Below are 15,629 nucleotides of genomic sequence, written 5' to 3'. Positions count from 1 at the left end.
GGTGTTTGGGGATGAACCATAGGCTTTGCCCTGGAGGAGTCCTCCGCAATCACCGATTTGGCACCAGCCGTGCAGTCGTGACATGAGTTGTCGAATACGCACAGTAGGTTTGGGGCCAAATTATTTGGTGGTTCCAGGACTCACGTTTAGCGTCCATCAAACCTTTACTCCAAATTCGGTGGAGTAGTAGAGAGGATGAGGGAGGAGGAGGAGCGTAGATGAAAAGACTCATTTTGGCGGTTGGCTTATTTATAGTGTTTGAGCTTGTGTAGGGTTTGCCGTTTTGGGTTGGGGTCGTTTCTTGTGGAGGTGTGATTACGTGGTTGACATTCGGTACACAAAACTAATAAAGAGGTGATATTTTCATATAAGCACAAATCTTTACACGTTTTTAAGATCAGTTTGGCTTGATCTGATCGATGAAGCCTTTACTCATGTTAACTACTTTTTATGTAAGATTCAGTTAGTAAATTTTCACCCTTTCAAATATAAGCCTCTAAATGGAGAGGGTGATATAGATGAATTACAATAGGTAGGTTTGTGTTTTAAATAGAGAAGTGCATATGTGTTGGTTTTTGAGTCGTGTTGCTCTGATATCATTGTTGGTTCGTAAGTGAAGGGATTTAGGAAGTACAGGACAATAGTTTCATGAGTTTGAATCATATCTGCGACGAAGGATCCTAGCTACAAATCATATTGAAAGAAGGACCATTGATTCTTTCTTTATGACTTTTGGTGAGACTTGAGAAGACATACGCATTTGCGCTTATATATTTGATGATCAAGACACTACCAGGGCATCGTAGAACCAAGGGAGGTTCATGCAGCCCGTGTATCTGAGTTGATGACACCTCCCCTGCAAGAGGTTACATAGCTTTGTATAGACTAATTGGCCTTAGCTCCATCTTAGATTGGTAACATATGCATGTTTGCCGAGACATCACCAAGTCCACCGACAAGTTTGTGGCTTTGTCTAGAGAATTCCACAATATTCAATCATAGTGCACCACAAACTGAATTCAACCTACTAGCAAGTTTATAAGCTTGATGGGTTGCAAACAACAAATTGAATTCAACAAATATCTAGTCATATTTTGTGCGTACGTTCTCAACACAAACACTTTACTAGGTGTGTGTGTGTGTGTGTTTTTTCTTCCTAATAGATGGAGTTCCACTTTCAATGTGTGATGGTGGGCTTGGTTTTGGACGTGGGGTTGGGTTGGAAAAGAAAAAATAAAACAAAGAAAATGTGAAATTTTACATATATGATAAATTACGTGTTTGACATTTGGTAGAAAAATTTGAGAGAGATATGATGTTCATATATGTGGCTTTTTACACGTTTATAAGATGAGTTTTGGCTTGACGAGATCGATGAAGGAACATCAAGATTGTATTGGGCCGAAATGGAGTCCACCTAAAAGCCCATATCCAATTAACGAATTCAAACGTTTCCTACCCTCCAAAACGCGATGAAACAACCGCCGTCGGTTGATCAAACTTCCAACGCAATCTACTTCTTGAAAACGCTTCAAATACAACACCAAAGCTTCCCTTCTTGGCCATCAGCTTCCAGCGTAAGCTACTTCTCCAAAACGCTTAAATAAATACAACCACAAATCCTCTCTCTCTCTTTCACTCAGTCATTTCTGACTTTTCTCTCTCAGAAAGAGAGCTCACCACTGAGAAAACAAACAAAAACCGCTTTCGCTTCCACTCGCTCAAAATTAGAAGCTCCCAACTTTCCCGCCAAAAGTCCTGCCCTTCGCATTTCACACTGCCTTTGCTTAAAACCAGCTCGGTATTCTTTCTGCTTTCTGTAGTTTTGGCTGTTAGATTCTCACACACTCAGAAACCCTCGAAGCTTTCTTTTTCAAGGTTCGGATTTTAATTTTGTGGTTTTAAGTTTCTTGCATTTCCTTATTTTTTGTGTTTGTTTTGGTTCAATTATGTGATTCATTGTGCAATTGGTGATGGTTCATTTTGCAATTCGTTGAAATTTCTGCTGCTCTGTTTGGTTGGTGAGAAAATGTGGGAAAATATGACAAAATTTTGTCGCTTTTTCATTATACTCACTCAAATTACTGGCTTTGATGCAATTGTGAGATCAATTGGCGCTTTTAGTTTTCCTTCAATTAGTTTGTTTTCTCAGGAACCAAACAGAATGTTGAATTTTCTAGTACGATCAAAACTTTAACTTTAACTGATTTAGGGCTTGTTTTCTGCTTGTAATATGTTCAAGGTTGAGGAAAACTGATTTTTCTAAGAGATCATGGCGAAAGTGAAAAAGGAGCAGCTGCAGGAGGTGGTTGTGGATCCATACGAGAAAATTGGTTTCCTTTTGCAAGCATTATATGAAACTGAAGGCTGTTTTAACTCGCCTGCGTCCAAGCCAAGCTCTGCTACTCGGTATGTTGCTTCAATTAACTTTTTACATGGAAGGGGCATATTTATGATGGCATCTGATTCTTCAATTAGCCTTTTTCCTCATATTACAATTTACTTGGTTATGCCTTATTGCCATTTGAGTTAATTTTTTCTTTGGTCATGAGTTTTCTGGTTTTGGGTAAATGCTTAATTTGATACTTTACTGTGATGAATGGTCTGCTTTGCTGTTCTAGGAGAGCCACTGGTCCGATGAGACGGTCAGCGAAATGCTGGACAGAGGAAGAGGTCAGTAGTGAAAATTCCTTAGTTTGGTAGTTCTGTAATGCCAGTTTAGCATGTAAGTTTTAGATACATTGTTAATGAAGAAGGAAATACAGAAGTTCTTATATTTATAATGTTGGTTTAGTCTACGTGGAGACTTTATTTTAGTCTCCTTAGCTTCTCAGAAATTAATCACTTTATTAATCAATTGACTTCTTGTTATGGCAGGACAATCTTCTAGGAGAGCTGGTCAGAAAGTTTAACAGGAGTAATTGGAAGGAAATAGGTGGGCATGCCACTGTCTTTCAGTTGGTTTTCAAAAGTGTGCTTCTAGTTTTTTGAAAGTTTCCTGATGCAAAGTTTGTGATTTGATTGCTTCCTTATGTCCTGCAGCTGCGTGTCTCCCTGGGCGCACAGATGTTCAGTGCCTGCAGCGCTGGCAAAAGGTTCTAAATCCTGAAATTGTGAAGGGACCCTGGACAAAGGAGGTGCAAACATAACACTCTTGCATGCTTTTATAACAATGGGGAAATCATGCTTTTACTTTATGCTAAACTGATATGTGATCAATGAGAAAACAAACTAAGAAGCACGGACAAACAAGTTGACTGAACAAACTAATTGAAGGAAAACTGATATTTGTTCCTTTATCTGGATTTCAGGAAGACAACTGCATAATCAAACAAGTTGAGAGTCATGGTGCTAAAAGATGGTCTGTTATTGCAAAGTTCTTACCAGGTCGAATGGGCAAGCAATGCCGAGAAAGGTAGGCAGCAACGATTTCTAGTCAGTGCATCAAACTTTTGGCATCAAGTACCATTCAATCAACATATGTTCTGCAAATCTATGGTTCACATCCATTGTGTTTTGTAATAGTTAGCTATGCAGGTTATATACTAGACAATAATGAAGTTAATAATTACTTTCAGGTGGTACAATCACTTATGCCCGGCTATAAATAGAAATGCATGGACAGAAGAAGAGGAGTGGGTTCTTACTTACTACCACCAACTCTTTGGTAACAAGTGGGCAGAAATAGCCAGGTTTCTACCTGGAAGGTATACAATAACTGAAAGCAGATGGGATGAAAGTATGATTTTGTGTTTATTTGTATATGATGAATTCATTAATTGAAGACTGACCAACATGTTTTGGGAACTTGAACATATATGTACATGGGTTTTTTTCCTGTGATTGTATGTGGTGCAAATGAGGTAAAAATCTGGATTATGTATCACTTGTATAGGGATTAATTTATTAAATTGGTCAAATTTTGGATTTTAGACATGCACTATTTGTGTACTATTTGCTGGTGAAGATACAGTTTACTATGAACATAGATATATCATTAATGATTGTGTAATTTATGTTTATTAACACAATTCAAATGGGGAGATTGGCTCCTTCTGTTGAATGCACTCACTCATCTCATCTGTATTGAAATTGGCAGGACTGACAATGCAATTAAAAATCACTGGAACTGCACACTGAAGAGAAAATTAGATTCATACTCACCTAATGGTTGTGATGTGGATATGCATCCTGATGTCTGGAACGGTGAATTAAGATCGGGCCTTGTCGAGATTAACCCAGCCGGACAGATTTCTGATAGACTGGCCTCACTCAATCAGAGAACAGGGTTGGAGATTAGTGATAGCGCTTGCTCTACAGAGTTGACTCTTGGATGTTCTTATAGACATGAACTTTGTTCAGAATGGAAACCTGTCAAAGTGCAGAAATGCAGATCATCAGATAGAGGAGCAAGTAGTTTGACAAATCTAATCACAAGTGGATCTTCCAAACACAGCCCTCTATCAGCCTCTTCATCGGTTTTCGTGGGTGCATCTGCTTCTACCCGGTCCTCCCCCCTTGAGAGTCCATCCTGCTACTCTACACCCCAAAGCCGTCCGCAGAATGTTAATGTGAATCTCAGCAGTGGCAGCAGTCCCGGGTCGAGACTGAAGAACTTGGCATTGAGTTTCAAAAATACTCCTTCCATCATAAGAAAGAGAAGTTCCAGAAGACCTGATGCTTCTTCAGCTGCCGTTAAATCTCTAGGAAGGTGCCTGGAACGTGAATTCGACGCCGAAAATGATTCAGGTGTTACTAAATGTGGCCAACTTTTCTCTGCACATGCTACTTCATCAGACGTTAACGTTGGTGTATAGGTTAACCTTGACACTTTTAGAAGAAGCCAAATTTCCACGGTTCAAATTTTTGCCCAAAATGGATGTGCTTTAGTGTGTGCTTCTTCACATTAAAGGAGTTAATTTCTTTCATTTCAGTTGTTCAAACTCTCCGCTGTTCTAAGTAAGTAGATGTAGTTTAGGTCACTTAAGATGGTGTGCTCGTCCTTTGCACCCGATTGCTATTCCACTCTCTATACATTAGACTAGTTTGAAACATTACTTTGTCAAATAAAAAATGTTCCTAAATCTAAAAGTCCTCTATCTCCTCATTCCCCAAAAAGGAAAAGCCAAAATTCCCATATTTATTTATTAATTATCATTATATTCCAAAAAGATGTATAGGATACGATATTCGGCACGCCAACCAAACCATGTCAAATTCGTTCGTTACAAACTTTACAAAAAACAATATCGCTTTCAAAAGAAAAAAATAAAAGAAAAAGCAATTTAAGGAAAACAAAAATATCCAAATTCGCTGGAAAAACAGAAATTGGATGGACCACGTCAGAGTCTAATCACACCCATTTCAAATCCGCAAACCTCGACCTCGCAAACTACCAATACCACTGGCACTGGAGAGTACGAAACGCGCTTTACTCGCGCGACTGCAACCGTCACAGCTCCGCCATAACAGAAAAGGAAAGATCTATTAAAAACGCGCCAAGCAAAACAAACTGTACTGATTCCATATATTCTCTCTACTCACCTCAACTGAACTTCTCACCCTTTTCAATTTTTTTCTCTGTTTTTTCTTCTTTTTTTTTTTTTTTTGGGTGTTTATCATCAATCACGTAATTCAATTATTCATTCTTATCCAATTCCCCAATCAACTGAATTTTCCCCCTTTTTCTTTTATATATATATAGTATAATAATCTCATAAATTCCAATTCAAATTCACATTTCTTCTTCACTTTCTTGCTTATCCGAAATTCCCGAACGACCCTCCTTGATTCGCTCTCTCTCTCTCTCTCTCTCTCTCTCTCTCTGTGAGTTCGTTTGTGGTGAGTGTGTGAGGAGGAGGAGGCAAGAAGCATGGGGTCAATGGAGCAGACGATTCTGGTGACCGGCGGGGCGGGGTTTATTGGGAGCCACACGGTGGTTCAGCTTCTCGAAGCAGGGTTTAGGGTTTCCATCCTTGATAATCTTGACAATTCCGTCATTGAAGCTGTTGATCGCGTTCGGGACTTGGTCGGCCCTAAGCTCTCTCAGAAGCTCCACTTTCATTTGGTATATCGCTATCCTCACTTTCACTTGTTCATTGGCTATGGCCGCTTCTCTTTTTCTTCTTTTTCTTGTCTTTTTGCTCTTTTTCTTGTTTAGTGAACTTGCTGCTTTGGCTTTACGCTGCTCTGTTTGGTTCCCTAGATAATTTTAAAATTGGAAAAGAAAATTTTGACTTCTTGATGCTCTGTTACTTATTTTGGGAATTAGAGTGAATGTGAAAGGGAATTTTGGATTCCTGATAACTGTGCTTCGTTTCTTGAAATTAAGTTGAACATAGTCTTGCTCGGCTCAGTTGGTTTAGAATCGTCTCCAATTATTGCAATAAAATTCTTAGTTTCTTATAAGCCTAACACTGTGTTTTGTGTTTTCACTTTGGCCTCGTTCTCATTAATTCAATTACTTATGCTTTCTTTTTTTTTTTGGTTGCAGGGTGATCTCAGAAATAAGGACGATTTGGAGAGGCTGTTTTCTCAAACAAAGTGAGTAATTTTCTTAATTACATCATAGTATGTAATTATAACGTTCAAGTATTTGACTGTGCTGTTGGATTATAATGGGACAGATTTGATGCTGTGATCCACTTTGCTGGCCTGAAAGCTGTAGGAGAGAGTGTTGCTCACCCACGCCGTTATTATGATAATAATTTGGTTGGCACTATTAATCTCTATGAGATCATGACAAAATACAATTGTAAAAAGGTTTGATCTCTCAACTTCTTCTTCTTTTTTCTTCTTTTTTCTGAGTTCTGCAGTTGGACCTCAAATTAGGTTCAGAGATTACTATTTTGTTTTCCATATGTTGGCAACCGTGTGGAATGGAAACCAATGGAACTTGGACCAATGTTTTAAATGTTCATTCTTTCCCCCATGTGCCTGTGCTGGCGATTGGTTTCTCTCACTGTCTCTTATGCCCCAGTAAAACTAAAGAGAAGGACAAAGTGGATTATAAACATACTGATGTTCTGAATTATTGGCTTCATTATTTAGAGAAAAAAAACTTATTTATTTTCGTCTTTTCTAAAGTACTTCTGAGGAATTGAGCATCTGAACATTGAGACATTGATTTTGTAAAATGTTCCCATGTTTCCACCTACTAACGTGATGAATATGATGTTGTGTGAGTGTAGATGGTTTTCTCATCATCTGCAACTGTTTACGGGCAACCTTCAAAAATTCCTTGTGTTGAGGATTTTGACCTTGTAGCTTTGAATCCATATGGCCGTACAAAGGTATACAACATATCTTCTTCCACAAAACATTGAATTAATGTTGAGTTAAAAATTAGATGGCTTTCTTTCCTTCTTCTCTAACATAGGATTTGCTCCATTTTACTAGCTTTTCCTTGAAGAAATTGCTCGAGATATACACATAGCAGACCCAGATTGGCAAATTATTCTACTGAGGTACTTCAACCCTGTCGGGGCTCATGAGAGTGGGCAAATTGGTGAAGATCCCAAAGGCATCCCAAACAACCTCATGCCTTACATACAGCAAGTAGCTGTTGGAAGATTGCCTGAGCTTAATGTTTATGGTCATGATTATCCCACCAAGGATGGTACTGCGGTATGTAAAATCCATCAAGATTGTTTTTCTTCAAGATGACTGGGTAGGATTGGCAAGAATTCACTTGTTCATTGACATCCAGCTACTGGTCCCGTGTTGAATTTATTTTGGCTTGGACTGCATATGGTTTTATATTATACTCATAGAATCATCCTTCAGCATGCTGCTAATACACGACTTTCTTGTTAGTCTTATGCAATCGATTAAATCCACATGTTTTCCTAATTACCAGTTTTATTATTCTCTTCATTATGCACAGATCAGAGACTACATTCATGTTATGGACTTGGCGGATGGTCATATTGCTGCTCTTCAGAAGCTTTTTACTACAGAGAATCTAGGTGATTGTTCTTATTATCTTGAGTGTCATGTTTCTGAATGACTCTATCATGTCAGAAATATTTGTGGTAATGTTCTTTGGCATTTGGGTGTTCTAAATAGAATTTCATGTCTTAGGATGTGTTGCCTACAACCTGGGAACCGGACAAGGTACGTCAGTGCTTCAAATGGTTGCTGGCTTCGAGAAGGCTTCTGGCAAGGTGATTGTGCGATTCCTTTAAATCACTATCTCTTTCTTTTTCTCAATCAATTTTTCATTATGGAACTTTGTCTTAATTGTGTATATCCCAGAAAATCCCCATCAAACTATGCCCAAGGAGGCCGGGAGATGCTACTGCTGTTTATGCTTCAACAGAGAAAGCTGAAAGGGAACTCGGGTGGAAGTAAGTAGATTTCATCTCTTCTTTTATGCAAATGCAAAACATTCTTTTTGATCCTTCAAGATGATGACTGGCGCCGCATAGTTTTTCTTCTTCGCTAATTTTATATCTTCGGTTTCAGGGCAAAATACGGAATAGACGATATGTGCAGGGACCAATGGAAGTGGGCGGTAAACAATCCACGAGGTTACCAGTCCAAGTATTGAATGGAATTGTACATTAGCGCACGGAAGTTTGTCTAAGTGACTTACCTCCCACTGCCTTGAGAAATAAAACTGTATTATTTGATGTCCTGCTAGATATGTTCATCTACTATAGTGTTTTTCCTTTATTTATCTTTTCCATTTAAAAGAAATGTAATTGGGCCACATCATGGGAATAAATTCCTTTTCTGGCAAGTATATATAAATATCGAAAAAGAATTATGCCATGCATGTTGTGTGGTAACAAATTGAAGCATAAACTTGCGTTTGCTTCTATAAATGTTTACTTGGGTCTTGGAATTAGGATGTCTGGAATTTTCTTAGAATAAATGTATCCAAACTGTCTGAGGAATTTGACCAGTTTCAGGATGTGATAATTTTCTTAGCACAGAGACGTGCGGGTTTGTAGTTTTAAGCAGCTAAGCAATGGGGGCAATGTTAAAAACGTTTTGATCTAGAGAGAGAGAGAGAGAGAGAGAGAGAGAGAGCTGGCTAAGGGCTACTAGAAGAACCCACGAATTAATAAAGTTTCAACAGGAAGTTTACCGGGCAACCTGCAATAATTTTCAATGAAAGAGGGAAAACATTTAAATAAATAAATAAATAAGATGAATATTTGTACAGAATAATTCCATATAAAAAAGAGACGATACCTCTAATATGTTGTGCATTTCAGTGGCAGCATCGGACTGGTCCTACTTAAATTAAGTGGAAGTTGGATGTGAAATGGGGGAAGATTTTCGAATGTCATACCGCGTCCACTCATTTCCACTCATGATTTTATATATGTAGCATTCACATATAACATAACATGTGAATTAGTAACACAATAATAACGATATAGGGGATTCTATTGAAGGCATTAGTTATGCTGCTCTCATGGGTCATGCTGAAGCCCTAAGAAATGCTTTAAATTGAAGTAATTTCTAGTCAAAATCTTTCTGCTGATCTTGGGAGATGAGGATCAGTTGAAGATAAGGCTGGTGATGTGGATCAAGATGGAGCTTCTAGAACTTATTGTTTTTTTTTCATTTTGATTATTTGTTTCAGCTCTTTTGTTGTTTTCTGTGTTGTTTAGTTACTATGAAACTCTTTGCAACATTCATCGTGCTGAGGATTGAGATTCTGCAAACAAATAGACATAGAGGAAGATCACGTGTGAGAGTTGCCCTCAAAAGCCAGCTCCTTTAAATCTGCACAATCTCAAGTGGTCAAGAGTAGTTAGCCCTACATTTGTGGTCATATGTTCGAATTCCCCCTCTCTAATATTACTTTGATTGTGTTGTGTGAATGCTCTTAGAATTATTTGTACTTCAAAAAGTCGCACAAAGACACCCATAAAAAATAATTTTGGGTCCCCTTCCTCACAAATTTTTCCATTGCAATCTTCATAATGTACCTGTCACAAGGTGTTTTAGTCTTATTTGAATACATGTCAATTCATCAAAGTCCAATAACAACTTTACATGCCTCTGTCTTGACTGGTTCTATGTGTTATATAACTGTACATACAAAGTTCAACCTTTCAAACTGTAATAGGTTCACAAATTAATATTCCCTACCTCCAAAGGCATCCACAAACCTAACTTCATTAAAGCTCCAGGAGCAGTACTAGGTAGAAAACAGCCGACAACCAAAGAGTGTTTTGCCTCCATAGAATGGAAGGATTTTTTTAACGCTAATTAATACGTTGAATTTATGGCATGTTTACTTATTCGTAATCGAGTGAGAATGAGGATGAATTAATTGAGAAGGAATTGAATTGAGGATAAGTTAGGAAATTTATGTTAATTGATATTTTAGTTCTATGTTAAAACTTAAAAAAATAAATAAATAAATAATTTAAGTTGCTTTTAATTTTTGTGAAATGAATTTTAAGTTTTAAAAATATTTAAAAATATATTATATTATATTTAAAGCTACGTGGCTTTATATCATTGGATGTGTGAACTCCACACATATGCCACGTCATCAATTTAACAAAAAAATTAACAGAATTTAACGACAGGGATCATTTTGTTGTACAAAAGCTAACTTTAAGGACCATTAGTATTACAAAAGAACAATAAGGACAAAATATGATAATTTTGTAAATCTTAGGTATCGTTTGTAATAAAAAGTCCTTTGTTTTTGGGTTTGTCAATTTGGACTAGAATTGCCAACCTTCCAAAAGCAATGGATGAAAATTGTCAAAATAAAGAAAACAGGGACCAACCTGAAAAACTAAACAAGTTACGGGGAACAAAACGTAAATTGGGCAAAAAATAATAATAAAATAATAGAAAATGAAAGAATGGGAGAAGCTTCTGGAAAAGACGTTAGAAGAAAAACCTACTAATTCTCTCTCTTAGCCCCTACTTCTCGCGCCTTCCTATCCGTTGTTTAATCACTCCCTCTTGTCCGTGGGCCCCCACAGTTTTTGCCCTTTTCCAATCTCCTTTTCCTTAAAAAAATAAAACAATTACTTTCTCTCTTTCCTTCTCGAACCCACGAATACCCTTTTTCCGTCTTGCTCCTATCATTTACTCCACGCACCCCAGAACCTTCTAGAAACAACAAAAAGAGCAGGGAAGTTCTCCCCGCCTCTCTCTCTCTCTCTCGGAGCTGCTGCGGCTTCTTCTGGTTAAGCCTTGGTGCAACAGCCCAAGCACTGTTCTAGATAGAGTTAGCTTTCGTGTAGGAAACGAACTTTCTTTTCCAGTTTTCCGTTTGGTTGGTGGGAAAATCCCTACACTTTGTTCATCCCAAAGCCTCACTTTCCAGGTACATACGTTTCCTTTAATTTAATTAATTAAAATTTTTTTTTCTGAAGCTGCTAGACATTTCATACATGAAATTAAATCAATTAATTCCTCCAGAATTTTCCTTTCTTCAATTTTTATTTATTTTTAATTGCTCCACGGTTTCTCTGCAACCAATTGAAACGTTAAATAATTTTAATTTATTTGTTATATTGAACAACAGTTACTTATTTGATAAATCAGTTGCTATTAGAGCTCGGATCTGAGAAGCCGAAGGCCTAGAGGCCATGGCGTCGTTGCAGGCCGACCAGAACGGCGACTCCGGCCCGGTTAACGGCGCTGGAGGAGGTGGAGACTCACAAAGGACGCTTCCGACGCCGTTTTTGACCAAAACGTATCAGCTGGTGGACGATCCGTCCGTCGACGATTTGATCTCGTGGAGCGAAGACGGATCGGCCTTCATAGTCTGGCGACCCGCCGAATTCGCCAGAGATTTGCTCCCCAAGTATTTCAAGCATAACAACTTCTCCAGCTTCGTCCGCCAGCTCAACACTTACGTAAGCCCTCTCTGTTTCCCTCACTTTCCTCCTCTTTCTCGGCAGCCAAACAAACTTAAGCACGTAAATATTCTATTTTCTAATCGATTTCTATTGTACTTGCAGGGATTTCGGAAAGTTGTGCCGGATCGGTGGGAGTTCGCGAACGATTGCTTCAAAAGAGGTGAGAAAGGCCTCCTACGGGAGATTCAGCGCCGGAAAATCTCGCCGTCGGTGTCGGCGTCGCCTGCGGCGATTACCGCTACGTTGGCGACGGTATCTGTGGTGGCTCCCGGGGTATCTCCGTCGAACTCCGGCGACGAGCAAGTGATCTCGTCGAACTCGTCGCCGGTGGCGCCTCCGGCTACGATGTTGAGCCGAATCCGGAGCTGCACCACCACGTCGGACGTTCTGGAAGAGAACGAGCGGCTCAGGAAAGAGAACATGCAGCTAAGTCACGAGCTGACTCAGCTGCGCGGCTTGTGCAACAATATATTGGCTTTGATGACGAACTACGCTTCTGGTCAGTTGGAGGGCGGCGGCGGTGGCGGTGGGAGTGTAATGGATGAGGGTAAGCCTCTGGAGCTGTCGCCGGTGCAGGAGGCTGAGCCGTCTGAAAATGGTGTCGTTCGCGAGGGGTCTAAGGCGGAGGCTTCGGCGGAGGAAGAGGAAGACGAGGAGGAGGAGACGAGGCCGAGGCTATTTGGGGTGTCCATTGGGGTGAAGCGCGTGCGGAGAGACGAGGAGGAAGAGGAGCAGCATCGGGAAGGGTCTGAGGCGATGAAATCAGAGCCGTCAGATGGGAGTTCGAAGCGCGATCAGGACTCCACGTGGCTGGAGCTCGGAAAGTGACGGACTTGATTGGATGACGATGGTGATTATGATTTGTTTTTCCGGATAATGGAAGAGTGGACAGCACCGCACGAGGAGAAAAGTGCGCACGTGCGAGTCAAATGACTGATAGCGTCACGTCGTTTATGGAAAGAAAGGATCAGATTTTCTAGTGTGTTCTGGAAACTGCGAAACGACGCCGTGCGTGCGTCGTAGTTTGGGCGCGGATGAAATTTTTCCTTGATCCATGAAGCGCCAGAAGAGTTGGGCGGGAACAGTCAAAATTGTGAGCCCGCTTGTATAAATTAATTCCTTCAAAATTTTATCCATGAATTGTTGTTTGTTGTTTCAAAAGCAGACGGACAAACAGAAACACGCCACATTTGACTAATGTGGTGAATGTATGTTAGTGATAATTTAGCTAATTTCAAGATTAGCATGATTTCGTTCATTTTCATTTTGCTAGTGTCCAATCAGTGTTGTCCGTTCTTTGCATCTGAGTTCGATCCCTTCTTTGTATAATCTAGAATGCCGCTTTGTAAAACAAAAAATCACGTAATTCGGTCTCGCTTGGCAATTTGAGTCATCCATCGTCTATGCTCATGGTTGATTGAGAATTGACAATGGACCTATCATGTCAGGTTCGTTATCCGTAAGGATAATTGTTTGGGCCTAAAATTGCAAAAGACCCGTTAAGGGATTTTGAGCAATTTTTCATCTTAGTAAACAGCCATGTTAAGCCACTTGGATGCGTTACATTCATTATTATTCTAAAGAAACTCACACAAGTTGGATGATGGCTAGAAGAAATACTGTTGGAACAGTCTCTAAAACCTCTTATAAACACTGTTCATGGTGTGCCTGGCAATCCCCCCCGGGGTTTATGTTTATTCGACACTAGAGATGGAAGAGAATTGAACTCGGGTATAAATGGGCGAGCAAGCACACATACAACTCATCAAACCCACATTCGCGGTCCCAAATTATCAATTGAAATTTATGGACCATGCATGCATGCCTACAGAAATGGGCCGACTAAGGGTTCTTCTAGCCTTTTGGGCCACAAAAAAGAAAGTTTCCATGGTAGCTTTTCTTACTTTTGATCCCCATCAACAACGACGTTGTCAAAAGGTATGTGACATTCAATGGGACAATTTTATGCCCTGGACTTGAAAGGGAATGTTTTGGTTTGTGACATTGAAGACCCTAAACACGCACAAACGAGGCTTTTAGCTTTTTTTTTAATTACATTTCTTCCATTTTGTCTAGTTCATGGAGTAAACGAGAGAACAGGTTTACGACAAAAACTAGGTTTAGATATTTTGAGGTGCCATTAAGTTATGGCAATTGGTCGGATTCAGAGCCAAGGACCTTGGGGAAATAGGACTTTGTTCTTGAATAGTGATTCTGCAGCTTTCTCTGTCGAGGCATCGAACTACTTTGGATATAAGCCCAATTGCATATAATTTATCGACAAGCATTACAAAATGTCTCCTAAATTTTAGCACTCTAACTCCAGGTTTTGGATTGAATGGAATTTATGAGTTGGATGTCCTTGCCCTTTCTACTACTAGTTCTCAAATTTTACTTTTATGGATTGAAACAGAGAGTTTTGGGTCCAGATAAATGTAGTTTGTGTTATATAATCTCACTGTAAATTTTGTTTTCTGTTTATCAATGTGACCACTCAAACCGAACATTACATGATAAAAATGAGCATGTTAACGGTGGCCTCGTTAAAATCTTCTTGGAAAAAACTACATGGAATAAAATCCCAGAGTATAAAGTACTTCTCATACTAATGACTAATCAGAAGAGTGAAATACCTACTACAAGTAAATCAAACCACTCAAGACCAATCCTCCCCAACACCATCTAAAAGCCAAAGAGGCCCATCACCCAACCAAAAACAAAGCTCCTCCACACAGAGACTAAAACAACTCGAAACCAATCATCTCTATTCAGATAAATGTAGTTTGTTATATAATCTCACTGTATATTTCATTTTCTGTTTGCCATGTGACCACTCAACTTTCCTCATGGTTCATTGATACGTAACAAATTGACTCGTTATTCTATGAATTTTGTCTATTGCAATGTCCTTATGAAATTATTGAGAGTCAATCTAGACTTACAACAAATATAATTACAAGCAAGATTCTCTAAGGATCCCAATATTCAATGTTAACATAAGCTATTAAAATATGAAAAAAATAAAAGACAACGGAAAATTAATAAACCAAATACAAGTATTAAATTTGTCGATCGACTGCAATATATTTAAATTTTCCCTAATTAATTGTTTTTCTTTATACATATATATACGCACACAAAAAAAGAACAAAAATTTGGAAAATTGAGAAGTAAATGAATATCCCGATCTTGTGGTGAGTCAACAAGTGCTTCACTTTCGGTCCCTAAAGTCGACACAATCTGCCAAGAACATAATGTTAATGTGAACCCTCACCTCAGCTACACATGCTTTGCTGCAGCTGGGCTGGGACCAATCTATAAAGTAAAGTGGCAAAACTGTTTTTTGCCTTGTTTGCTTTTGGCAATATCTAGTTGTTGTTTTTCGTATATTTGTGCCGACCACTAACATGACCTATTAATATTATGAAAAGCTTAGTGGAATTTGTATGCATGTGATCAGCAAAATTGGGTTGACTTCAATTCCTCTTGACGCCCATGTGTTTACGCATTTGCCAGACTTCTACCATGAAATTGCTCTGCAAATTAATTTGCATGGAAAAATATTCATGCAGACGACCAAAGACGGCACTTGCAATTTGCAAATTAAAGAAAATTTTATAACAAAACGACATGTGCATCCGCAGTATGCTGCATGACAACTTGGTGGAAAAATAAATCAAGGAAAGAAGCTGGCTTTTGCTACTTGACAACTATTTGGACCCCACATTAAATGCAAGGTTTGAGCAACTATCTATACAAGAAATTAATATTAGTATAATT

General features: G+C 39.0%; 3 protein-coding genes and 1 long non-coding RNA gene across 6 annotated transcripts; 3 read left to right on the top strand and 1 right to left on the bottom strand.

Moving 5' to 3' along the window:
• Positions 1,528-5,474, top strand: LOC18776185 (transcription factor MYB3R-1). Of its 2 annotated transcripts, XM_020564104.1 has the most exons (8): positions 1,528-1,878; positions 2,243-2,409; positions 2,622-2,673; positions 2,878-2,935; positions 3,043-3,137; positions 3,312-3,415; positions 3,579-3,707; positions 4,100-5,474. In XM_020564104.1, exons 2-8 carry the CDS (start codon positions 2,273-2,275, stop codon positions 4,815-4,817), a joined length of 1,293 nt encoding a protein of 430 aa, XP_020419693.1. In that variant the 5' UTR covers positions 1,528-1,878; positions 2,243-2,272; the 3' UTR covers positions 4,818-5,474. The 2 variants fall into 2 exon arrangements, with proteins under 2 accessions (XP_020419693.1, XP_020419694.1); XM_020564105.1 differs by lacking the exon at positions 1,528-1,878 and having other exon boundaries at positions 2,303-2,409; positions 2,891-2,935.
• On the top strand, positions 5,579-8,804 carry LOC18776204 (bifunctional UDP-glucose 4-epimerase and UDP-xylose 4-epimerase 1). The gene is made up of 9 exons (XM_007209257.2): positions 5,579-6,067; positions 6,494-6,543; positions 6,627-6,762; positions 7,191-7,292; positions 7,399-7,626; positions 7,886-7,967; positions 8,083-8,165; positions 8,257-8,348; positions 8,467-8,804. The coding sequence occupies exons 1-9, from the start codon at positions 5,873-5,875 to the stop codon at positions 8,549-8,551; spliced, it is 1,053 nt and encodes a 350-aa protein (XP_007209319.1). The 5' UTR covers positions 5,579-5,872; the 3' UTR covers positions 8,552-8,804.
• LOC109949201 lies at positions 8,658-9,930 on the bottom strand. The gene is made up of 2 exons (XR_002271726.1): positions 9,202-9,930; positions 8,658-9,102 (listed from the first exon to the last, which is right to left on the bottom strand). It is a non-coding gene; the product is annotated as an uncharacterized LOC109949201 (long non-coding RNA).
• On the top strand, positions 10,765-13,129 carry LOC18776384 (heat stress transcription factor B-2b). Of its 2 annotated transcripts, none has more exons than XM_020564475.1 (3): positions 10,765-11,311; positions 11,533-11,846; positions 11,952-13,129. In XM_020564475.1, exons 2-3 carry the CDS (start codon positions 11,577-11,579, stop codon positions 12,675-12,677), a joined length of 996 nt encoding a protein of 331 aa, XP_020420064.1. In that variant the 5' UTR covers positions 10,765-11,311; positions 11,533-11,576; the 3' UTR covers positions 12,678-13,129. The 2 variants fall into 2 exon arrangements, with proteins under 2 accessions (XP_020420064.1, XP_007209340.1); XM_007209278.2 differs by having other exon boundaries at positions 11,513-11,846.

This window comes from Prunus persica, chromosome G5 (assembly GCF_000346465.2).
Source record: "Prunus persica cultivar Lovell chromosome G5, Prunus_persica_NCBIv2, whole genome shotgun sequence".
NCBI classification, from domain to species: Eukaryota; Viridiplantae; Streptophyta; class Magnoliopsida; order Rosales; family Rosaceae; genus Prunus; species Prunus persica.
Note: the sequence above shows the minus strand (reverse complement) of the source record. Positions and strands in the feature narration are given on the sequence as shown.

Excerpts from the sequence above, each read along its gene's own strand:
- LOC18776185 (XM_020564104.1), top strand. The coding sequence starts at position 2,273 with ATGGCGAAAGTGAAAAAGGAGCAGCTGCAGGAGGTGGTTGTGGATCCA. Across the intron at positions 2,410-2,621 it reads AAGCCAAGCTCTGCTACTCG|GAGAGCCACTGGTCCGATGA; the intron begins GTATGTTGCTTC and ends TTGCTGTTCTAG. Across the intron at positions 3,708-4,099 it reads GCCAGGTTTCTACCTGGAAG|GACTGACAATGCAATTAAAA; the intron begins GTATACAATAAC and ends TGAAATTGGCAG.
- LOC18776204 (XM_007209257.2), top strand. The coding sequence starts at position 5,873 with ATGGGGTCAATGGAGCAGACGATTCTGGTGACCGGCGGGGCGGGGTTT. Across the intron at positions 6,763-7,190 it reads CAAAATACAATTGTAAAAAG|ATGGTTTTCTCATCATCTGC; the intron begins GTTTGATCTCTC and ends GTGTGAGTGTAG. Across the intron at positions 7,627-7,885 it reads CCACCAAGGATGGTACTGCG|ATCAGAGACTACATTCATGT; the intron begins GTATGTAAAATC and ends CATTATGCACAG.
- LOC18776384 (XM_020564475.1), top strand. The coding sequence starts at position 11,577 with ATGGCGTCGTTGCAGGCCGACCAGAACGGCGACTCCGGCCCGGTTAAC. Across the intron at positions 11,847-11,951 it reads TCCGCCAGCTCAACACTTAC|GGATTTCGGAAAGTTGTGCC; the intron begins GTAAGCCCTCTC and ends TTGTACTTGCAG.